At 27.8% G+C, this 17,999-nt stretch overlaps 1 protein-coding gene across 1 annotated transcript in view; it reads right to left on the reverse strand.

The window, feature by feature from the left end:
• LOC107448584 (cell adhesion molecule Dscam1) overlaps positions 1-17,999 on the reverse strand; it is a 104,815-nt gene that overhangs the window by 30,033 nt on the left and 56,783 nt on the right. Inside the window, exons 9-11 of the mRNA XM_021146874.4 lie at positions 13,395-13,556; positions 11,477-11,767; positions 10,189-10,308 (exon numbers count right to left, since the gene is read on the reverse strand). Coding sequence (XP_021002533.4) covers positions 10,189-10,308; positions 11,477-11,767; positions 13,395-13,556 — 573 coding nt within the window. The remainder of the gene's footprint in view (positions 1-10,188; positions 10,309-11,476; positions 11,768-13,394; positions 13,557-17,999) is intronic.

Consider the following 17,999-nt stretch of genomic DNA (forward strand, 5'->3'; position numbering starts at 1 on the left):
ACACATGTTTGTTAATGTTTTAAATTGTTTTAATTAACAGATTTTCTTCAACGAACAGTTAACTAACGTAATGGTAAATGAGCAACTAAATGAATAAAACAACAGTTAAGTTTATAACTCTATTTCTCGTAGAATAATTTGTAAACTGCTTGCATGCTGAACATAAGCTAAAACTTAATAAAACTTAATTTAAATTCGTTTCATTTCAAAAAGCTCCACTTTTTAAATGTATTTTTTATATAAATGGGTAATGTATTATTTAAATATGGATATTTTAAAACAAATTATTAAAAACCTGGATGACCTAAAAGGTAATTAATATTTCATTTAAATTAACAAATAAATTAGGACGAAAATTATTAGCGAATCAAAATCTATTCATTTATAGGATCATTAATAATTCCTATAAATAAATCATAATTCATACTAAATAAAACTTCAAAATCAATAGAGGAAAATCATTTATAAGAAATTCTTACTAATTAAAACTTAGTTAGAATTTATTTTTAGACGATGGTTAGTTTTCATTTTAATATTCTATAGCTGAAAATCATTAGGATACGCATAAATGAACTTACTAAGTTTACATAATCAGAACTATGTCATTATTTGTTCTTAAATTTTTAGCAAAAATATCCTGTTCTTTCATCAAAAAAAAAAAAAAAAAGGAGGAAAGGGAAAATATGTATAAATGCTTTGTCATTAATAATTTATAACTAAAGATTTCCTAGACACCTAATGAAAATTCTTTTTTTGGAAAATGATCATAATTCAAGTTGGATGCGGAAATGAAATGTCATTACAGCCGGGAATAAAATAATCAGTCATTGATTATCCATTTCATTTTTTTAAATCATTTCCAACAAATGATAAATCAAAAGCAAACCACATTAACATAAATGCTTAATTAGGTGTATCTGAAAAGTAAACAATCATTTGTTTTTATTTCCCTAGAGTTCCTCCTATTTGAAATATTTTTGTCTGATGACAGTTTTTATCTTGTGTTTTTTTTTAATTTTTATTATTGCTGCTTATCGAAAACCGGTACAAATTACTTCATCAAGAAAAATAACATAACGCAAGTTTAAGTTTCTTTTAGTGAATTTTGCTAAGTTTCTTATCTATTAACTTTTAACTAAAAAACATTTTCTATTGCATTCTGGTGCATAACGCTTATTAATTAATGTCATGATGACAAATATCATAATTGAATCGACATGCTTTGAAAAAAAAATGGCTCTAGGTTCAGCAGTAACTATTTTTTCTTGATATAAACCTATTTCATATTCGTCTTAGCATGCATCAAATTTTATTTATTTCTTTATTTTACTTAAAGACTGTCGTTTGATCAATTTGACATTTCTTGAAAAAGAAAATAATATTTGTCTATCCAAGAACTACAACCATTTCTGGAAAGAAGGAAAATTCCATAACATATAATTCTATTTGTCGATCTATCTATCTGCTTTATTCAAATACTTTATTTGCCTGTCTATTATCTGGGTATAAAAAGAACCTGCGTCAGTTTTTCTGGTGACAACTCTTTTCTGACGAGGAAGAAAATCACTTAGATCATCACTTTATTGTCCGTTGTTTCGTATATTCCATTCAAATAAATTGCTATATCTTGGTATCTCTCTCCAATTGCATCATACCAGGTGTAAGAAATTGAATCTAGGAACAAATATTTTCTAACAATGACATGATTCAGTTAAAAAAAATATCACTTATTTGAATGACTTACTCTCGCTGTGCCAATCATGAAATAAAATTTTTTGTTGTTGTTGACGTATGTCTGTTTTAGGCTGTGGGGTGCGATTGTTCTTGTTTTCCAGTGGCGACATCTATGGCCATGAATTCGACTTCTGCCACACCCATACGTCACACCCGTTTATAGGGCAGACCCATTCATTCATCCATTCATTCATCCACAGATCGTAATTGTTGAACTGAATAACAGAACAATCGATCTCAAATTCAGTACCCCCAGAGGTATTTTATATTTTATTTTATAACCGTAGTTGAACTGCCGACCCAGTTTTGGGTTTACGACTGCTAATGTTCAACTCCGCAGTTTTGTAATTTTGAACCAATCCAGAAGACAAGGAAACTCCTGGATCATTGCCCCAGAGCTATGATTTGTAATGGGAACATGAAGGACTTTGTGACTCGACAGATTTAACGTGTATCAGTCACCATTTATTACACGAGGAGTCTTCGGGCGGCGAGGATCGAACCCACGAACTCTCGGATGTGCGAACAGCACCCTACCGATCAGGCTATCCCGGCCCAAAATTTTGTTGAATGTTAATATTAAAAAAAGATGTTAATAATAGAGTGTTAATAATTGTGTGTTTATAATAGGGGAAAATTAAGTGCGCATTATATAAAATGAAGGGATCACTTATTTTCTAATTAAAGAAACGGTATTCTGAGTATAAATCTGAACGATTAATATTCTTTAATGAAAAGGAGAAAAATCATCTTATTTGGAAGTTAAACATAAGTACTAACAAAATTAACATTTAATAATGACTTTAAAAAACTGTGTGATTTCACTGAATAAAAATGAGAAAAATTCGGTACTTTCAACTCCAAAAGTGAAGTGATTATGTTTAACCATGTGATAAAAATCGGAATAATTTGGATACATACAAGGGTTCTCGCGCTGTTTGGTTTACCATGCTTGTCTTCTGAATCAAAAACTGCGATGATTTACCTACGAAATGGTCAGTTGCAGACATTCTATTGTAACGAATAGTAAAATAATTCTATTCTCTGAAATGTGACTCATTGAGCAATTAATTATGATTCTCGGAGCTCTAATTTTTTAAAAAATACTAAGCTTAACTTTACACATCGGAACATTTCTACGTGAATCCTTGATATATATATATATATATATATATATATATATATATATATATATATATATATATATATATATATATATATATATATATATATATATATATATATATATATATATATATATATATATATATATATATATATATATATATATATATATATATATATATACGAGGTGTATCCAGAAAGTAAGTTTCCCTAATTTTTTCAAAAAAAGAACTCACACTTTCAGGAACATATTTATCGGCAACAAGTACAACAATGTTTCAACTATTTTTCAACATATAGCCGCCACCAGAATTGAGACACTTGTCATATCGTTGGATCAACTTTTGTATCCCTCTGTCGTAGAACTCAGCTGCCTGAGAATGGAATCAGCGTGCAGCAGACGTCTATCGTTACTGTGAAACACTGCGGAAATTGTGACTTGCCATTCAAAACAAGAGTCGTGAAAAATGCTCACTGCAGCTGGTGCGCTCCCCCATGATAATGCTTGTCCACATACGGCATGGCGCACAGCAGCTGTCTTAACGGAATTTGGCAGAGAGTTGTTTGATCATCCACCCTACAGCCCTGATATTGCTCCCAGCAATGTTCACGTTTTTTGCACAACAAGAAATTCCATTCCAATTTTGCATTTCAAGAAATTCCTGTCCTCCGGTGAGCGTTTTGGCAATGATGAAGAGCTAAAGACGTCTGTCACACGCTGGTTCCATTCACAGACGGCAGAGTTCTATGACAGAGGGATACAAAAGTTAATCCCACGATATGACAAGTGTCTCAATTCTGGTCGTGTCTATGTAGAAAAATAGCTGAAACATTGCTTTACTTACTTGTAGCCAGTAAATATGTTCCTGAAAGTGTGAGCTTTTTTTTCTCATAAATTAGGGAAACTTACATTCTGGATGCGCCTCGCATATATATATATATTGTCCTAAGGACCCTTGCAAAAGAAAAAAAAATGAGGTTTCAAAAATATTATTATTTTACTTTTTATTTATACCATCTGCTGGATTGCAGAATGGTAGTTGGGGAAAGGGAGATCCTGAAGTTACATCGCCATGGCTCACACATTCTACCAATGCCTAAATCTCTAACAAGTTCCATCTTCAACTAGATCCGCAAACGAAATTAGTCAAAATAATCGAATCAGCTCCAGTGATATGCTAAGTACCACCAATAACATGATCATTAATTCTTAGAATTAGATGAGAATAAAATTAACATTAAATGAGGGGAAAATATTTCTTTCACAACAGGAACAACTAATATTTTTTAGCCAGTATAGTTTCAAACTAGTTGTGCATTTGGAAGAAGGCATGAATGAGAAGGTGGGGGAAAAAAAACTTTTTGCAGCTTTTTATGAAGGCATGTCGTTTTTTAGCGACATTGTTTTTATGTCAAGGACTATTTCGGCCTGCTTGCCAACGAAACGAGCAACCTATTTTCGCCCACAATTTATGTACCACAGTAGACTTAGTTACTATTTCCGCTGGAAAAGTAGCAGGTTTACACTTAACCTAAGAAATTTAGGTTTTAGCTCATGCAAATAAAAAGTAAAAAGACAGCACAGGAAACTCTGGACTTCACAAAATGTTTGAAAATTAAAGCAAATGAGCAGGTAAAAATTGAGTAGAGTTAAAAAAAAATCGGTGACTCAATGCCGCAATCCTCTATTCAGCTCTTTGTTAATTGGGTGAAATGGTTTCAGTCTATCTAGTGATAACGATATCTGAACAATAAGTTGTATCACTTTGTCTATTATATTTGTCAATCTATTTACCTATTCTATTCATATCAATAGTTTCTATCTTCCATTTGACACCACGCCTGTTGAATGAGGAATTTTTTTCACTGGTTTAGAGTAGAATTACTTAATATATCACTTTATTTGTACGAATATTTATCTATTTTTTTTTCAAACTAACACAGCTAAAAATAAATTACAGTTTATCTACAGAACTGAATAAGTTTTGTAATTTTTCTAGAGTTAACAACAGGTTTTCTGCAGTGTAGTCTTAACTAAAAAAACACTGCAGTTATTTTGAAGCTTTTCTGAAATAGTTTATCATTAATATATTTCAAATAAACTTTTGGCTTCTGTCTACGAAATTACTGCAGTTCAAGTGAGGTTACTTTGAAATCCTAAAGTTAAAAAAAAAACTGAAACCGTGGTTATGCTGCATTAAATAAGTAATTATGCAGTCATTGCTTCAGAAGTATACTCGTATTTTCTGATGAATCTGCAGAAATACTACAGTTACTTTGCATTGTAAGATTTTAAATGAGGGAGTCTTTGATGTCTTCAATCTTGTTCTAATCGATTGAAAAATATATTTTTATAGTGTTTTTTTTATTATAAATAAATGTCTTACATTTAGGTCAAAATATTCTAAACATATATATTGACATAAGGGATAAAGTACACTGTCCGTATTCATAAAAGAAAAATTCATAAAATACTTGATTTAATAGTAATTATTTTATAGTTCAGAGGCGTCGAAAACAATTAAGCATGATTCTGACATAAATTACTTATTTTAAAATGCGCATAAAATATCTCTTTATTTTAGTAATTTTATTACTAATTTCATTGATTACTTTTTATTATTTCAATATTTATTTTTGACTAGATAAAGCTGCTTTTGGCAAAAACAAAGTTTATGGTAAAAGGTTTGGAAGTTTATGGTAAAAACTATATTGTAAAAGTAAGTAGTTAATAAAAGTAAGCAGTTTCGAATTTATACTAAACTAGGATTATTTAGGAACAAATATTATACTTATTTTATCGAATCAAAATAAATTTTTAGTTTGGATATCAAACAAATTTATGTCTAAAGAGTTTACGAAATGGAATTTGGAAATTGATATTTATCCCCCAATTTCTCTGCTTCAAACCTCTACTTCAAAAGTTTATTAATTTCAGTCTGTTTCTGAAATTTGTCTTTAAAAAAAATTTAGATTTTGTTTGCTTGAAATTGAAGCTTTTCAAATTAAACAAATAATTCTGCTTTAAAAAAATTCTTTTCAATCGAACCTAAATGAGCATTAGATATATAAGACTGCTTACTTTAAAAATTCGTTTAGAAATCCTTGCTTTTATTAAACTAGAAAGAAAAATTAAAAATTGAAAAATTAGAAAGAATTAAACTTGAAAGAGAAATAACAGAACTGAGAAGAAAAGGAAAATTCACGTCTACATAGCTAGCCATTTGTGGTAAAAATGGGGTTAAATATTAATTCATTTAATTATTCTATCGTATACAACCAAAACATTTCGATAACCATGAAATGACGCTAATCAAACAGTTAACTCTGAGAAAATTCATTAACTGTGCTTTCACCCAGTATGATTAAACAAAAACTTTATCCACGCCATAAGACCCAACTGATGAAAGCATTTAGTTCCTTGTATCAGAACGTGACACAGAGATATAGCTGAGATTGCTAAGCGGGCAATATCACGTCAGACAGGAAAGGAGTTCGAATCCCAGGATTCAATGAGTCGGCATTTTCACAACATAGAAATTTAATGAGTGATATACTCCCTAAGTGATACATCTGATCAAGAGAATAGATCAAATAAGAAGAAAACAATAATCTTTTTTTTTCAGGACAAGAAGTATAGTATTTTCCATTGATCGCAATAGATGGCACAACTAAAACTCACATTTCTAAATATTTACTGTAAGGGCTTTGAGGCAGGTTCTACTACAAAATTACTGCAGTAATTTTACAGTTTTTACACTTCAAAATTTCTGTAGCGGAATTGGTCAAATCACCACACTTTTCGATCGGCATTTTTTTCGTAGATTATTCTGGAGTTTATTTTTAGCTTGGAATAGCTGCCTTAGTTTGGCTCCATGGCATGTGGATCAGTTTCACCAGCAACAACGACTATTTTCTACCAAGGAAGAAAACCACTTAGCGTTGCACTTTATTTATTGGGATACTTATATATTTTTTATGAAGGTGGTGATCGCCATTATTAATATTATAGTGGTTTATTAATATTATAGTGGTAAGTATTGTCTCAAGGAAAATAAATAAACTCATAAATAACTCTGTAAATACTTTGGCTATCGCGAGTCACCAACGAGACCGTGAGAATCAGAATAACCATGTAACTGAAACATGTTTGTGGTAAGAAATTAATAATAAATAGTTATAAATAGATTGTTGCTTTCGATTCGGCGCAGCAGTGAATTAATGAGTCTATACATTGAAATAAAATGTACAGTATTGAAATAAAAAGTTAGCAGTAACATTGATCGGCAATAAAATAATAAAATATTTCATGTTCACTTTATAAAGATTAACTAATTGATTTAATTTAAATATAATTCGAGTAAGAATAATTTAAAAAAAATAAGTTTAAGTAATTAAAGATATTTCAAAGGCTACGCAATATGTAATGCCAATTGTGGCATCACAATTTTATTAAAGCCTATAGCTATTTCTGTTTGGCTGCACGTGTGTTGAATAAAGTTGTTTTAATTTCGCCATCAACATCTATTATTTTCTGTCAAAAAATAAAAATAACTTACTGCCTTATTTTGTTTGTCGGAATATTTATATGTTCTACTCAGATTAGTAGCCATTTTTGTTTGGCTCCTTGCAGGTTAAATAAAGTGGGTAAGTTTCACCAGCAATTACGAATATTTTCTGACAAGGTGGACCACTTGCACATACCATAAGACCACTTATGGTATAAATTTATTTATCGGAATATTTGTATATTTTATTCAAATCAATAGCTTCTTCTGTTTGGCTCCATGTGAGCTGAATGAAGTTGTCTTAATTTCTGCAGCGCGTCGCCTATTTTCTGGCAAAAATAAACCTTTTGCAATAGTATTTCATTCATCGGAATATTTATACATTTTATTCAAACCAATAGCTATTTCTGTATTGCTATATGTATATTGAGCAAAGAGGTGCCGGTTCTCCAGCAATAATCTCTATTTTCTAGCCAGGAAAAAAACATTTAGAGTATCATATTATTTGTCGGAATATTTATAGATTTTATTAGGACGTTTTATGGTTAATATAAATTCCAATCGATAGTTATATTTTCGTGAGTTCAAAAATGTTCTTACAAAAAGATAATTAAATACACTTTATGTGACAAACAATTTATCAATTTTATTTAAGTGACCATATTTTTTTTAAACGCAAATCAATAGAATTTTTTTTAAAAAAAACTGCATTAAATTGAATGTATGTTGCACTTAAAAGATTTTTTTAATCATGGAGAACATTCTTCGAGAGCGGCTCTCGTATAATTTTTCATTTTTAATCATAACATTCAGAGCGGAGAACGTTAAGTAGTTTAGAAACTGAAAATATAATATTTTTTAGAAAGACATAAAACATGTTTCTTATCAATATTTTATAACACACCAAGCGATAAAAAAACAACAAGAAAGGCGCAATTATTTATTTCTCGACAGAAAAATGATGAAAAGAACATTTTTTTTGTTTTGCTAAAAGAGGGTTGTAATAAATATTTGTTCGTGCTTTGATAAACGCAGTATTTTGTTTGCTGACATAGAAAATTCTTATACTCAAGTGTTTTGATAAAATATCGATTTTGACTACAGTTTTGAAAGCTATTGAAATTTTTAATAAAACCTATTCCCTTTTGAAAGTGCTTTTTGAATCGTTGGATATTAAACTTTTTGAAAGTAAGGAGGTTTTTTATGAATAGAAGCTGTGATATTATTTTAACTAAGTTTATTTTTTGTAATTGAATGACTCAAATATTAATATTTTTCATCTTTTGAATAGAAAATGTTTCATTAAAATAATACAATAAAAAAAATTCCACTACATGCGCTTTAAATTGCATTCGACAGACATTAGAATTTTATGAAGATGCACCTCCTTTTTTTCAGAATGCTTGACAGAAAGGATGAACTTATATTGATCTTTTCACACAGAGTAACAATTTTAATTAATTAAAATAAACAAAGGAACCTGTTATTTTGAATGCAATAGTTTTGAAACACTTTATTTCGGTACTTTAAAAATCTTCGTTTTTATTCTTCCAGTTCCACTTCTTTATACTGAGTCTTCTATTTTATGATTATGCTCTTTTAAGATATAAATAGAACAAACGTGCAAATTTGAACACAATTACAAAGCAATTTATTAGGTTATTATTAACCCGAGCACAATGTATTAATGATTAGTAATTTATTATTATTTTTTGTAATAACAAATAACTCATAATTATTATTAATCAGTTTATGTACAGTTCTTATCCCAATTTTCTGTTTTATGAGGATCCCAAATACATGCTATTAATACCATTTAACGGATAATTTTTCCATACGTATGGTTCAGTTTACCAAAAAATGATCGTTTTCGAAATTATAAGTTTTATTACTGCACATATAGCAAAAAATTCAAATTTGAAACGTAAATTTAACCGAATAAATGATGATCATGTCATGATCAAAGGTATCATTATAAAATTGCCCAAATATCACCACATTTACCAAATTTTACCACCCATTATAAAATTATATGTTATTGTCAATTTTACAAAAATCATCATCAATGTTTGATTAAAAAATATCAATCATTTTTGTCTTCCTGTAGAGATAGTAGTACAGCGACTCCTAGTTTCATTGATACAAATAAATCTTTAACTGTGATTAAGTCTCATGTTTTCATTTAATGTGAATGTTGCAGATCTGTTCAAAAAGGTTCCTTACAGCAAGCTTAAACGGTGCGGAATGTAAACCAGAAAGTTACCTAAAAAGCAATACAAATATCCTTGCCTGTAAAGAGGGTTAATATTTCAATTAATCATTCCCCGTGCTTGAGTGCACGCTTCTGTAACGTGATCTAGGATGGCAATGAAAGGAACCGCTGTCGGTGTTCCCACTTGCTGAAGCACTAGAGAGAGGAGTGGAGCGTCTACAAATTGACGCCGCTAAAAGGATTATTAATTGAAGTCTATAAATTGAGACATGATAATTTTATTGCTTTTTAATAAGTCTAATTGGAGCAGGAAAATTCTAATGCTTCAATTTATAAATTTATAAATTGTGGCAACGAATTTAGAGGTATTGATAACAATGCTAAGACTAAGGTTTCTGAGTAAGACGAGGAATTAAACTTGACTTTTCTATTTATTCTATCTGCACAGGTGTTTAGTTTTTATCTATAGTTCCAAGATTTCTGTTTAATATGACAAACTACCTTTCGTAACTACTATTTAAATAAACAATATATTACTTCAAATTGATTGTTGATGCTTAATGTTTTTAAGGCTCGTTATTATAATTAACTTAGAAGCATGATACTTACTCGTTGAAACTTTCCATCTTACATGAGGCTGTGGTACACCGTCAGCTTGACAATCGATCTTAGCAGGTTGTCCAGCTATGGCAGAAGTATCTTTAGGTTGCAAAATCCATCTAGGAGGTACTAAGTTTAAAAGAAAATATTCAGCATAAATAATAGAATTTATTTTTGTTGTTTCAGTATTAGAAAGTTATTTATGTTTCCTTTGAAAGTAACTGTACTCATGAAGTTTCTTTATGATTTCAAAGGAAAAAAATAGCATAAATAATAAAACTACTGGAGACAATTACGATAATTGCTTGCTAGAAACAAGTTAAATTTTTCCGTGGAATATTTTATCATTAACCGATGTTTCGTAACTATATAATAACTTAATATGACAAAAAAAAAATTAAATATCTTTAAAAGCATGCTAATTCACATTAATCATTTCTAAATAATATTCAAGGAAGTTATATCAAGGAATCATATTTAAATAGTATTCAAGCTTCATGGCTGTTAAAAATGTATTGTTTAAAAGAAACAGAATTAAAGCAGATAAGGGAAATATTTTGCAAGATTCTAATTCGCTGCTAGCAGGAAAAATATCTACTTGAAAATGGATTAACACAAATGTTAAATTGCTTATGTCCATTCAATCGTTTGATATTTTGTTTCTGTGTTTCTATTGTGGAAAAGAGACTCCATCATTTTAGCAACAATATGCGTGTGTTAACAAGTGTCAGTATTTTTTACGAAGTACTTTGGCAATGATTTTGGAAAAAGTTGCAATAAATATGATTTTATAATTTGCGATAAAATTAAGTAAGTGTGGTAAAATATGGCAATTTTATCGTGATATCTTAGAATATTGCATTAAAAAATTTATTCGACTAAAGTAACTTTTTAATTATGTTTTTTCTTTATTAAATAAGTGGTAATAAGAGCTATTATTTTGAAAGCAAAAACTTTACGGTAAACCGTTTCCATATAAACGGAGAAAATTTCAAATGAGTGTTTTAAATACTGTTCATTTTCGATTTATTAAACAAAATGATTTTTTATTAGAGATGTTATTTTCATACAGTACGATATTTTTTCCAGATCTTTTTCCCTGCGTTAGAAGTTAAAGAAGATTGTTTTATATTTAAAGTTTGTGCAACATCAAATTTAAATTATCTAAAAATGAAATAGTTTTGAAGTTGAATAAGCTTCAGTCAGATATTTGAGTATTTATTTAATGCAGTAAAATGATAGTTTCAATGAGAATTAAAAGCTATATTTAATTATGTAGAATTAAAATTAAGCTTACCTCTGACTACCATTCGAGTACTGTATGATCCTGTTCCAACCTTATTTGTTGCCATACACGTGTAATTGCCATTGTGTTTATAACTCAATGTGTTGATAGTTAAAGTGGATACAAATCCATTCCCTGCATGGATAATATTTGAATCAAAGTCTTCTTCAATTAATGGGAAACCGTCTTTCAGCCATTTAATAGTGATCGGAGGATCACCGGACAGTACAATGCATGCTACTGCAGTCCTCATTCCTTCATGTAAGTTCTCTGGGAAATGGAAGTTCGAAACATGTGGCTTTGCTGAAATACAAGCATGTCCGAATTATGATGAGATAATTCCTAATATATATATATATATATATATATATATATATATATATATATATATATATATATATATATATATATATATATATATATATATATATATATATATATATATATATATATTTATATAATACTCTAACTTATACTTTTTTTCGTATTTATTTTTGAAGTCTATTAATCATTTCCTATAACTAATAGTCACAGTATTTAAGTAATAATTTGACTGCAAATATGAAACAACAATTTCTTTTTTTTATTTATATTTAGGAACTGAAAGTCATTTGATTTTAGTAACTTGCTTAAAAGAAAACATATAGATGGAGAAATAAATATATCCTTATTATTATTTCCCTGTAGAAACTGAATTAGATTGTGAACGTAGAATTTTAAGAGTCAAATCTCCGACCATAGATTTTGATCACCTCTCCCAAATCAGGTAGATGTTGCAAACTTCTAGTATATTCAATATAGACTTCATTTAGTGATGCTGGTGATAGGTTGCGTATGAGCGTTAAATTTTCCAAAAAGTCTAAATGAGACTGAATAATTCTATTTTTTCTAACCATATTTATTCATTAATATAGTACTTTTGTAGTTTCATGTGTATCCTTAACTATGCTTATGCCATCAGCCTATCTATATTAAGGTAGAATTCGCTTATTAGATTGAAATATAGAAGACGGAACAGAAGTATTTGTTAAACATAAAGTATAACAAAACAAAAAAAAGAAAATTTTTGTTTGTTTTAAAAGTAAAGAACAGTCTATGCATGTTCATGCAAAACTACTATTCTTGGTTCTGAGTCGATAGCTTTTTCTTAACTATGAATAATTTACAAAATTTCATAAAGTTGAGTCTCTTCAGTAATCCATGTACTTCACTATACACTTCACTTGTTGTAAAGACAGCTTTTGAACTATGCAAAAAAAACTAAATATTTAATTGAATAATAATATTTTGTTAAGTATTTTGTTTTCTATAGTAACTATAATAACTATATTAACTATTCAGAAAAGCTAAATATTAATAAAAACTTTAAAGAGAGCTATAAAAACTCGGTGCATATTTTATTTTATCAAGAACTAGTTAGTTGTCAGCAAGAATGTTTGCTCAAAGCCGAAAGTAAATTAAATATTTAATAAATAAATCCGATGTTGAATCTTTGAACCAGTTCCATAGTTTATTTATTTATTTATTTATGGCGATGGAAATAGGCACATTGCTTACCTCTTTGTACCCTGCTTACTAAGTGCATCTTTAGATGGTTGCTCTTTACTCATTAAAATTTTCCTTTGATCTTCATTACAATTCATATTAATGGTGGGAAATGTAAATTAAATAAAATATTTTAAGTTCAAAATTCAAAATGATGAATTCTTATTTAGATTCTTCATTTCATTTTTTTGACCGGGATTCAACATTTAAAAACATTTACACAGCTTTGACACATCTTCAAAGTCTTTATTAATAAGCATCTTTTCTTAAATATTTTAATAAATATTGAATTTTCAATATTTAAAGTAAGCAATCATGTGAATTTAAAAAAAAAAAAAAAAACTTCTTGTTCGTAAAGTACTTTAGTTAGAATAGAGATCCTTACTTTTTATAACTACAATAAAAGATCGAGACACTGGTACGCCTTGAGAATAAGTGACTTCACAGCTATAAATGCCATCATCAACTCCTGTCTGCATTTCCGAAATTTGAACTGTGCCATTCGGAAATACTCTTTGTTTTTGGTTAATTGGCAGTTTTCTTTGGTCTAGAGATATAAAATTAAGGAAACATGTGAAATACGTTTTTGTAATTTTAAACACAGAAAGCTGTAGTTTAGAAACCTACACAGTAAAAAAAAACTGTAAATTTCACAGAAAAAAAAAACATGTTTAAAAAATACAGTTTATAGATAAATAAAGATCTTTTTTTCTGTTTTTAATCACCACCCGCGCGCTGCCGAAAATTCTCGTTTCTTTGCGGTATTTCTCCGCACAATTAATAGTTTAAAACTGCTTTTCACAAAACAGTCCTACTTTGCTTTTCACTCTAATTAAAAACGGATTTAAACTGTCAAGTGTGAAGTTTTCAAGCAATTCAAGTTTTTGCCATGCAGTTTTGCTTACCGTAATATAACTATCTTTTTCGAATCAATTTACGATTACTTTTTATACTTTTCTTACTTTTAGACAATTATGTAATAATTTTTAGCACCGTGCAAACATAATTATGTTTTAACTATACTGGTAAATTGAAACTCTACCTAATTTTATCTGCCTTTACATATAATTTTGAAAAATAATTTAGCAAAATTGTTCAATTAAGTTAAATTGCCAGACTTTTTTTTATAAGGGTAAGCCACTGTAGTTTCAAACTTTCACTCAAATACGATTTTAATAAGTAAGGCATTAAAGATAAAGAGAGCTCAAGATTTTTTTACAAAACGAAACACTAAATCTGCCGTGGCTCAGGGGACAGAGCGTTCGACGCCTGATAAGGTGTCCCGGGTTCGAATCTCGGTGTTGACAGGTCATATGAATTCTGCTATTAGCTCGCACCGACCACAATGCTAGAATAGTTATTTTTATTAAGATAATAGGGCTAATTTGTTGAAATAAGAGTACTCGTATGGATCAAAAACAAGTGTCAGATTTTTGTCAGTTGTTTTTTTTTACAGTTTATATATATATATACACTACCGGTCAAAAGTTTGCGAAAATTTTGAAATCTGCAAAGAAAAGGTCTAAATTCAAATGTTCATAGAACTGCGAAAAATCATTCAAATGACATGAAAATTTGATATGTTCTAAAGTGAACCCTCTATTGTTAGTAACATATGATCAAATTGCAATACTTTGTTTTTTGCGAACTGAATCCAGCTTTTCATCAAAGATTGTTTTTATGGTGAAAAAAGTTGTTAAGTTTGAACACTTGCCAAACTTGCAAAAAATATTTTTTGTACTTTCCGTTAATAGAAAATAGTTATTTGAACAGTTCTATGTAAGCCCTCAAAATTTCAAATCGATTCAACTTTTTTTGACGAAGTTATAGAATTTTGAAAAACATGTGTACTTCTCTCGATTTTTGAGCATTCCACATATGCAGTCTTCTGGTCTATACATCTTCTATCAAAGAACTTTTTAATTTTTATGTTTTCTATATTTTCAAATAATTAATATTTATTATAAAACAAATACTCTTATTCATTATTGTAATTATTATTGTTTCTATTTATTGTTTATATTTATTGCTTACATGTATTAGTTTTGTTGTGATATTTTTACTTTATATTAAATTAAAATAAAAAGTTATAACAATAATTACATAAATAATTCTAAAAAAATAATAACAATAGTATAAACAATTTGCATTTTTATTAAACTATTTTATTTACAACAGGTCAAATATTTAACATATTCTTATTCGTATTTTGTAATTAAATAAATTAACATTTAAATCTTAGATTCCTCGAACCATCCACCTTTTGCTTTTATTATAGCCTTACATATGCATAGCATTCGTTCTAATAAACCATTAATCACTTCAAGTGATATAGAGTTCCATTCCTGTTGTAAAATGTCCCATAACTGACTTCGATTCAAATATCAGAGCATCGTTTGCAAGAACAAACAAATTTTCGATGAAATGTGACATCTATGAGATATTGTTTTAATTATATTCATAATAAATTCTTTGTAGTAACAATAATTACTATAATAAATAAGAATATTTGTTTTATAATCAATATTAATTATTTGAAAATATAGAAAACATTTAAATTAAAAAGTTCTTTGGTCGAAGATGTATAGACCAAAGGACCGTAAATGTGGAATGCTTAAAAATCGAGAAAAGTACACATGTTTTTCAAAATTCTATAACTTCGTCAAAAAAAATCAAATCAATTTGAAATTTTGAGGGCTTGAATAGAACTGTTCAAATAACTATTTTCTATTAACAGAAAGTACATAAATTATTTTTTGCGAGTTTGGCAAGTGTTCAAACTTAACAACTTTTTTCACCATAGAAACAACTCGTGATGAAAAGCTGGATTCAGTTCGCAAAAAACAAAGTATTGCAATTTGATCATATGTAACTAACTGTAGAGAGTTCACCTTAGAACATATCAAATTTTCATGCAACTTGAATGATTTTTCGCAGTTCTATGAACATTTGAATTTGGAACTTTTTTTTGTAGATTTCAAAATTTTCGCAAACTTTTGACCGGTAGTGTATATATATATATATATATATATATATATATATATATATATATATATATATATATATATATATATATATATATATATATATATATATATATATATATATATATATATATATATATATATATATATATATATATATATATATATATACATATATATATACATATATATATATATATATATATATATATATATATATATATATATATATATATATATATATATATATATATATAAATATATATATATATATATATATATAAATATATATATATATATATATATATATATATATATATATATATATAAATATATATATATATATATATATATAAATATATATATATATATATATATATATATAAATATATATATATATATATATATATATATATAAATATATATATATATATATATATATATATATATATATATATATATATATATATATATATATATATATATATATATATATATATATATATAAAGAGAGAGAGAGAGAGAGAGAGAGAGAGAGAGAGAGAGAGTGCTAAATAGATTGTACTGTTTCGAGCTTTTCTGTATCTTTGTCTTTTCGAATGGGTCTCTTTACAATCTATAGAATTATGATTAAAATTTTCGCAGAACGTAGAATGAGCTGAAAATAAGGTTTATCCATTATTGAATTCTATCTTCATTTTTTTAATATAAAGTGAGCAAGTGTTTTGACTTCGAAAGAATAGTAGGCATTTTTGCGTGCCTGCAATGAAGCTTTAAATTTGATGCAATAAAAGAGGAGTAAACAATACTAAGTAATTGTATTTTACTTGGTGTGTTAGCGTAACAATACAATTTCCGCATGATTTTCAGTTTTCTTAAATCAATTCATTTTTTGTATTCAAAAGAATTTTCTGGAAGCAAATATTTAGAAGAATTAAAGCTTTTAGGAATTTTAGAAATAATTTTGTTTTATAAATATTTTATATTTTACTACAAAATATGTAAATTATTACAATGAAATTTATTTAAATGCTCAAGCTTGTTCGCCATATAATTCAAGGCATAAACTTTTCTGACGAGGCCGATAATACCGTTAATTCTGCCAGACTTTCTGTTTTTGCAAGTCTTTCAGTACCGTTAACCCTTAAACACGATTAAATCTATTAGACAAGAATAAGTCCATTCTAATTCTTTGAAGAGGATATTATTTTATTTTATTATATAAGTATGATTCACAAATCTTATTACTTAGGATGTATTTTTAATTGCAGCCAAGATTTGTCCCTTTTGCAAACAAGAGAGAAAAAAAGCCAATGGAATAAGGAATTTAGGACAATCATAGAAAAGGCAATTGGTGTGATCCGCAATGATTATTATTGCATCTTTGATTTGTATTATCATAATTTATTAGTAAAGCATTTAACTACAATCCATATAGCTAATTAAGCCAGTTTTCCAAGTTATTATACAACACATGTTGAAAATAACTTTATAAGCAAGTATTATAAGTATGGAAATTCAAAACCGAATTCAAATAATGAAATATTTTATAGAGGAAAAGTAAAGGAAAAATTATGAATATACTGCACATATTTTCATTAAAACAAAAAGTTACTTTTATCTTAAATTGGGGTGTACAATGCGTCAAATATTTATTTAACTTAATTTATGCTTGATTTGTGTAACAAACAATGGAAAAAAGATTGCGGGAGGATTTGGTTTAAATATACCGCATTTTCAATTAAGGTTAATGAAATGCGAAAAACTTAACCTTAATTTTATTTCTCTTTAAGTTATTTTCTTTAAAAAGTATTTTTGTTTTTAAGATTTCTTTTACTTGAAATAATTTATGTGTTCATAATATATTCATTAGTTTTAACAAAAGACTGGTGAAATTTGTATTTCAGCATAACAATTTTTCAAGCAGCATGGAGCTTTTCATTTTCATTTAAAATTAAATTATCTGCTTTTAAGCAAATAAAAATAACTTTTCTCTTCGAAATCAT

Source organism: Parasteatoda tepidariorum, chromosome 10, assembly GCF_982258835.1.
Source record: "Parasteatoda tepidariorum strain Cologne lab strain chromosome 10, Ptep-v5.0, whole genome shotgun sequence".
NCBI lineage: Eukaryota > Metazoa > Arthropoda > Arachnida > Araneae > Theridiidae > Parasteatoda > Parasteatoda tepidariorum.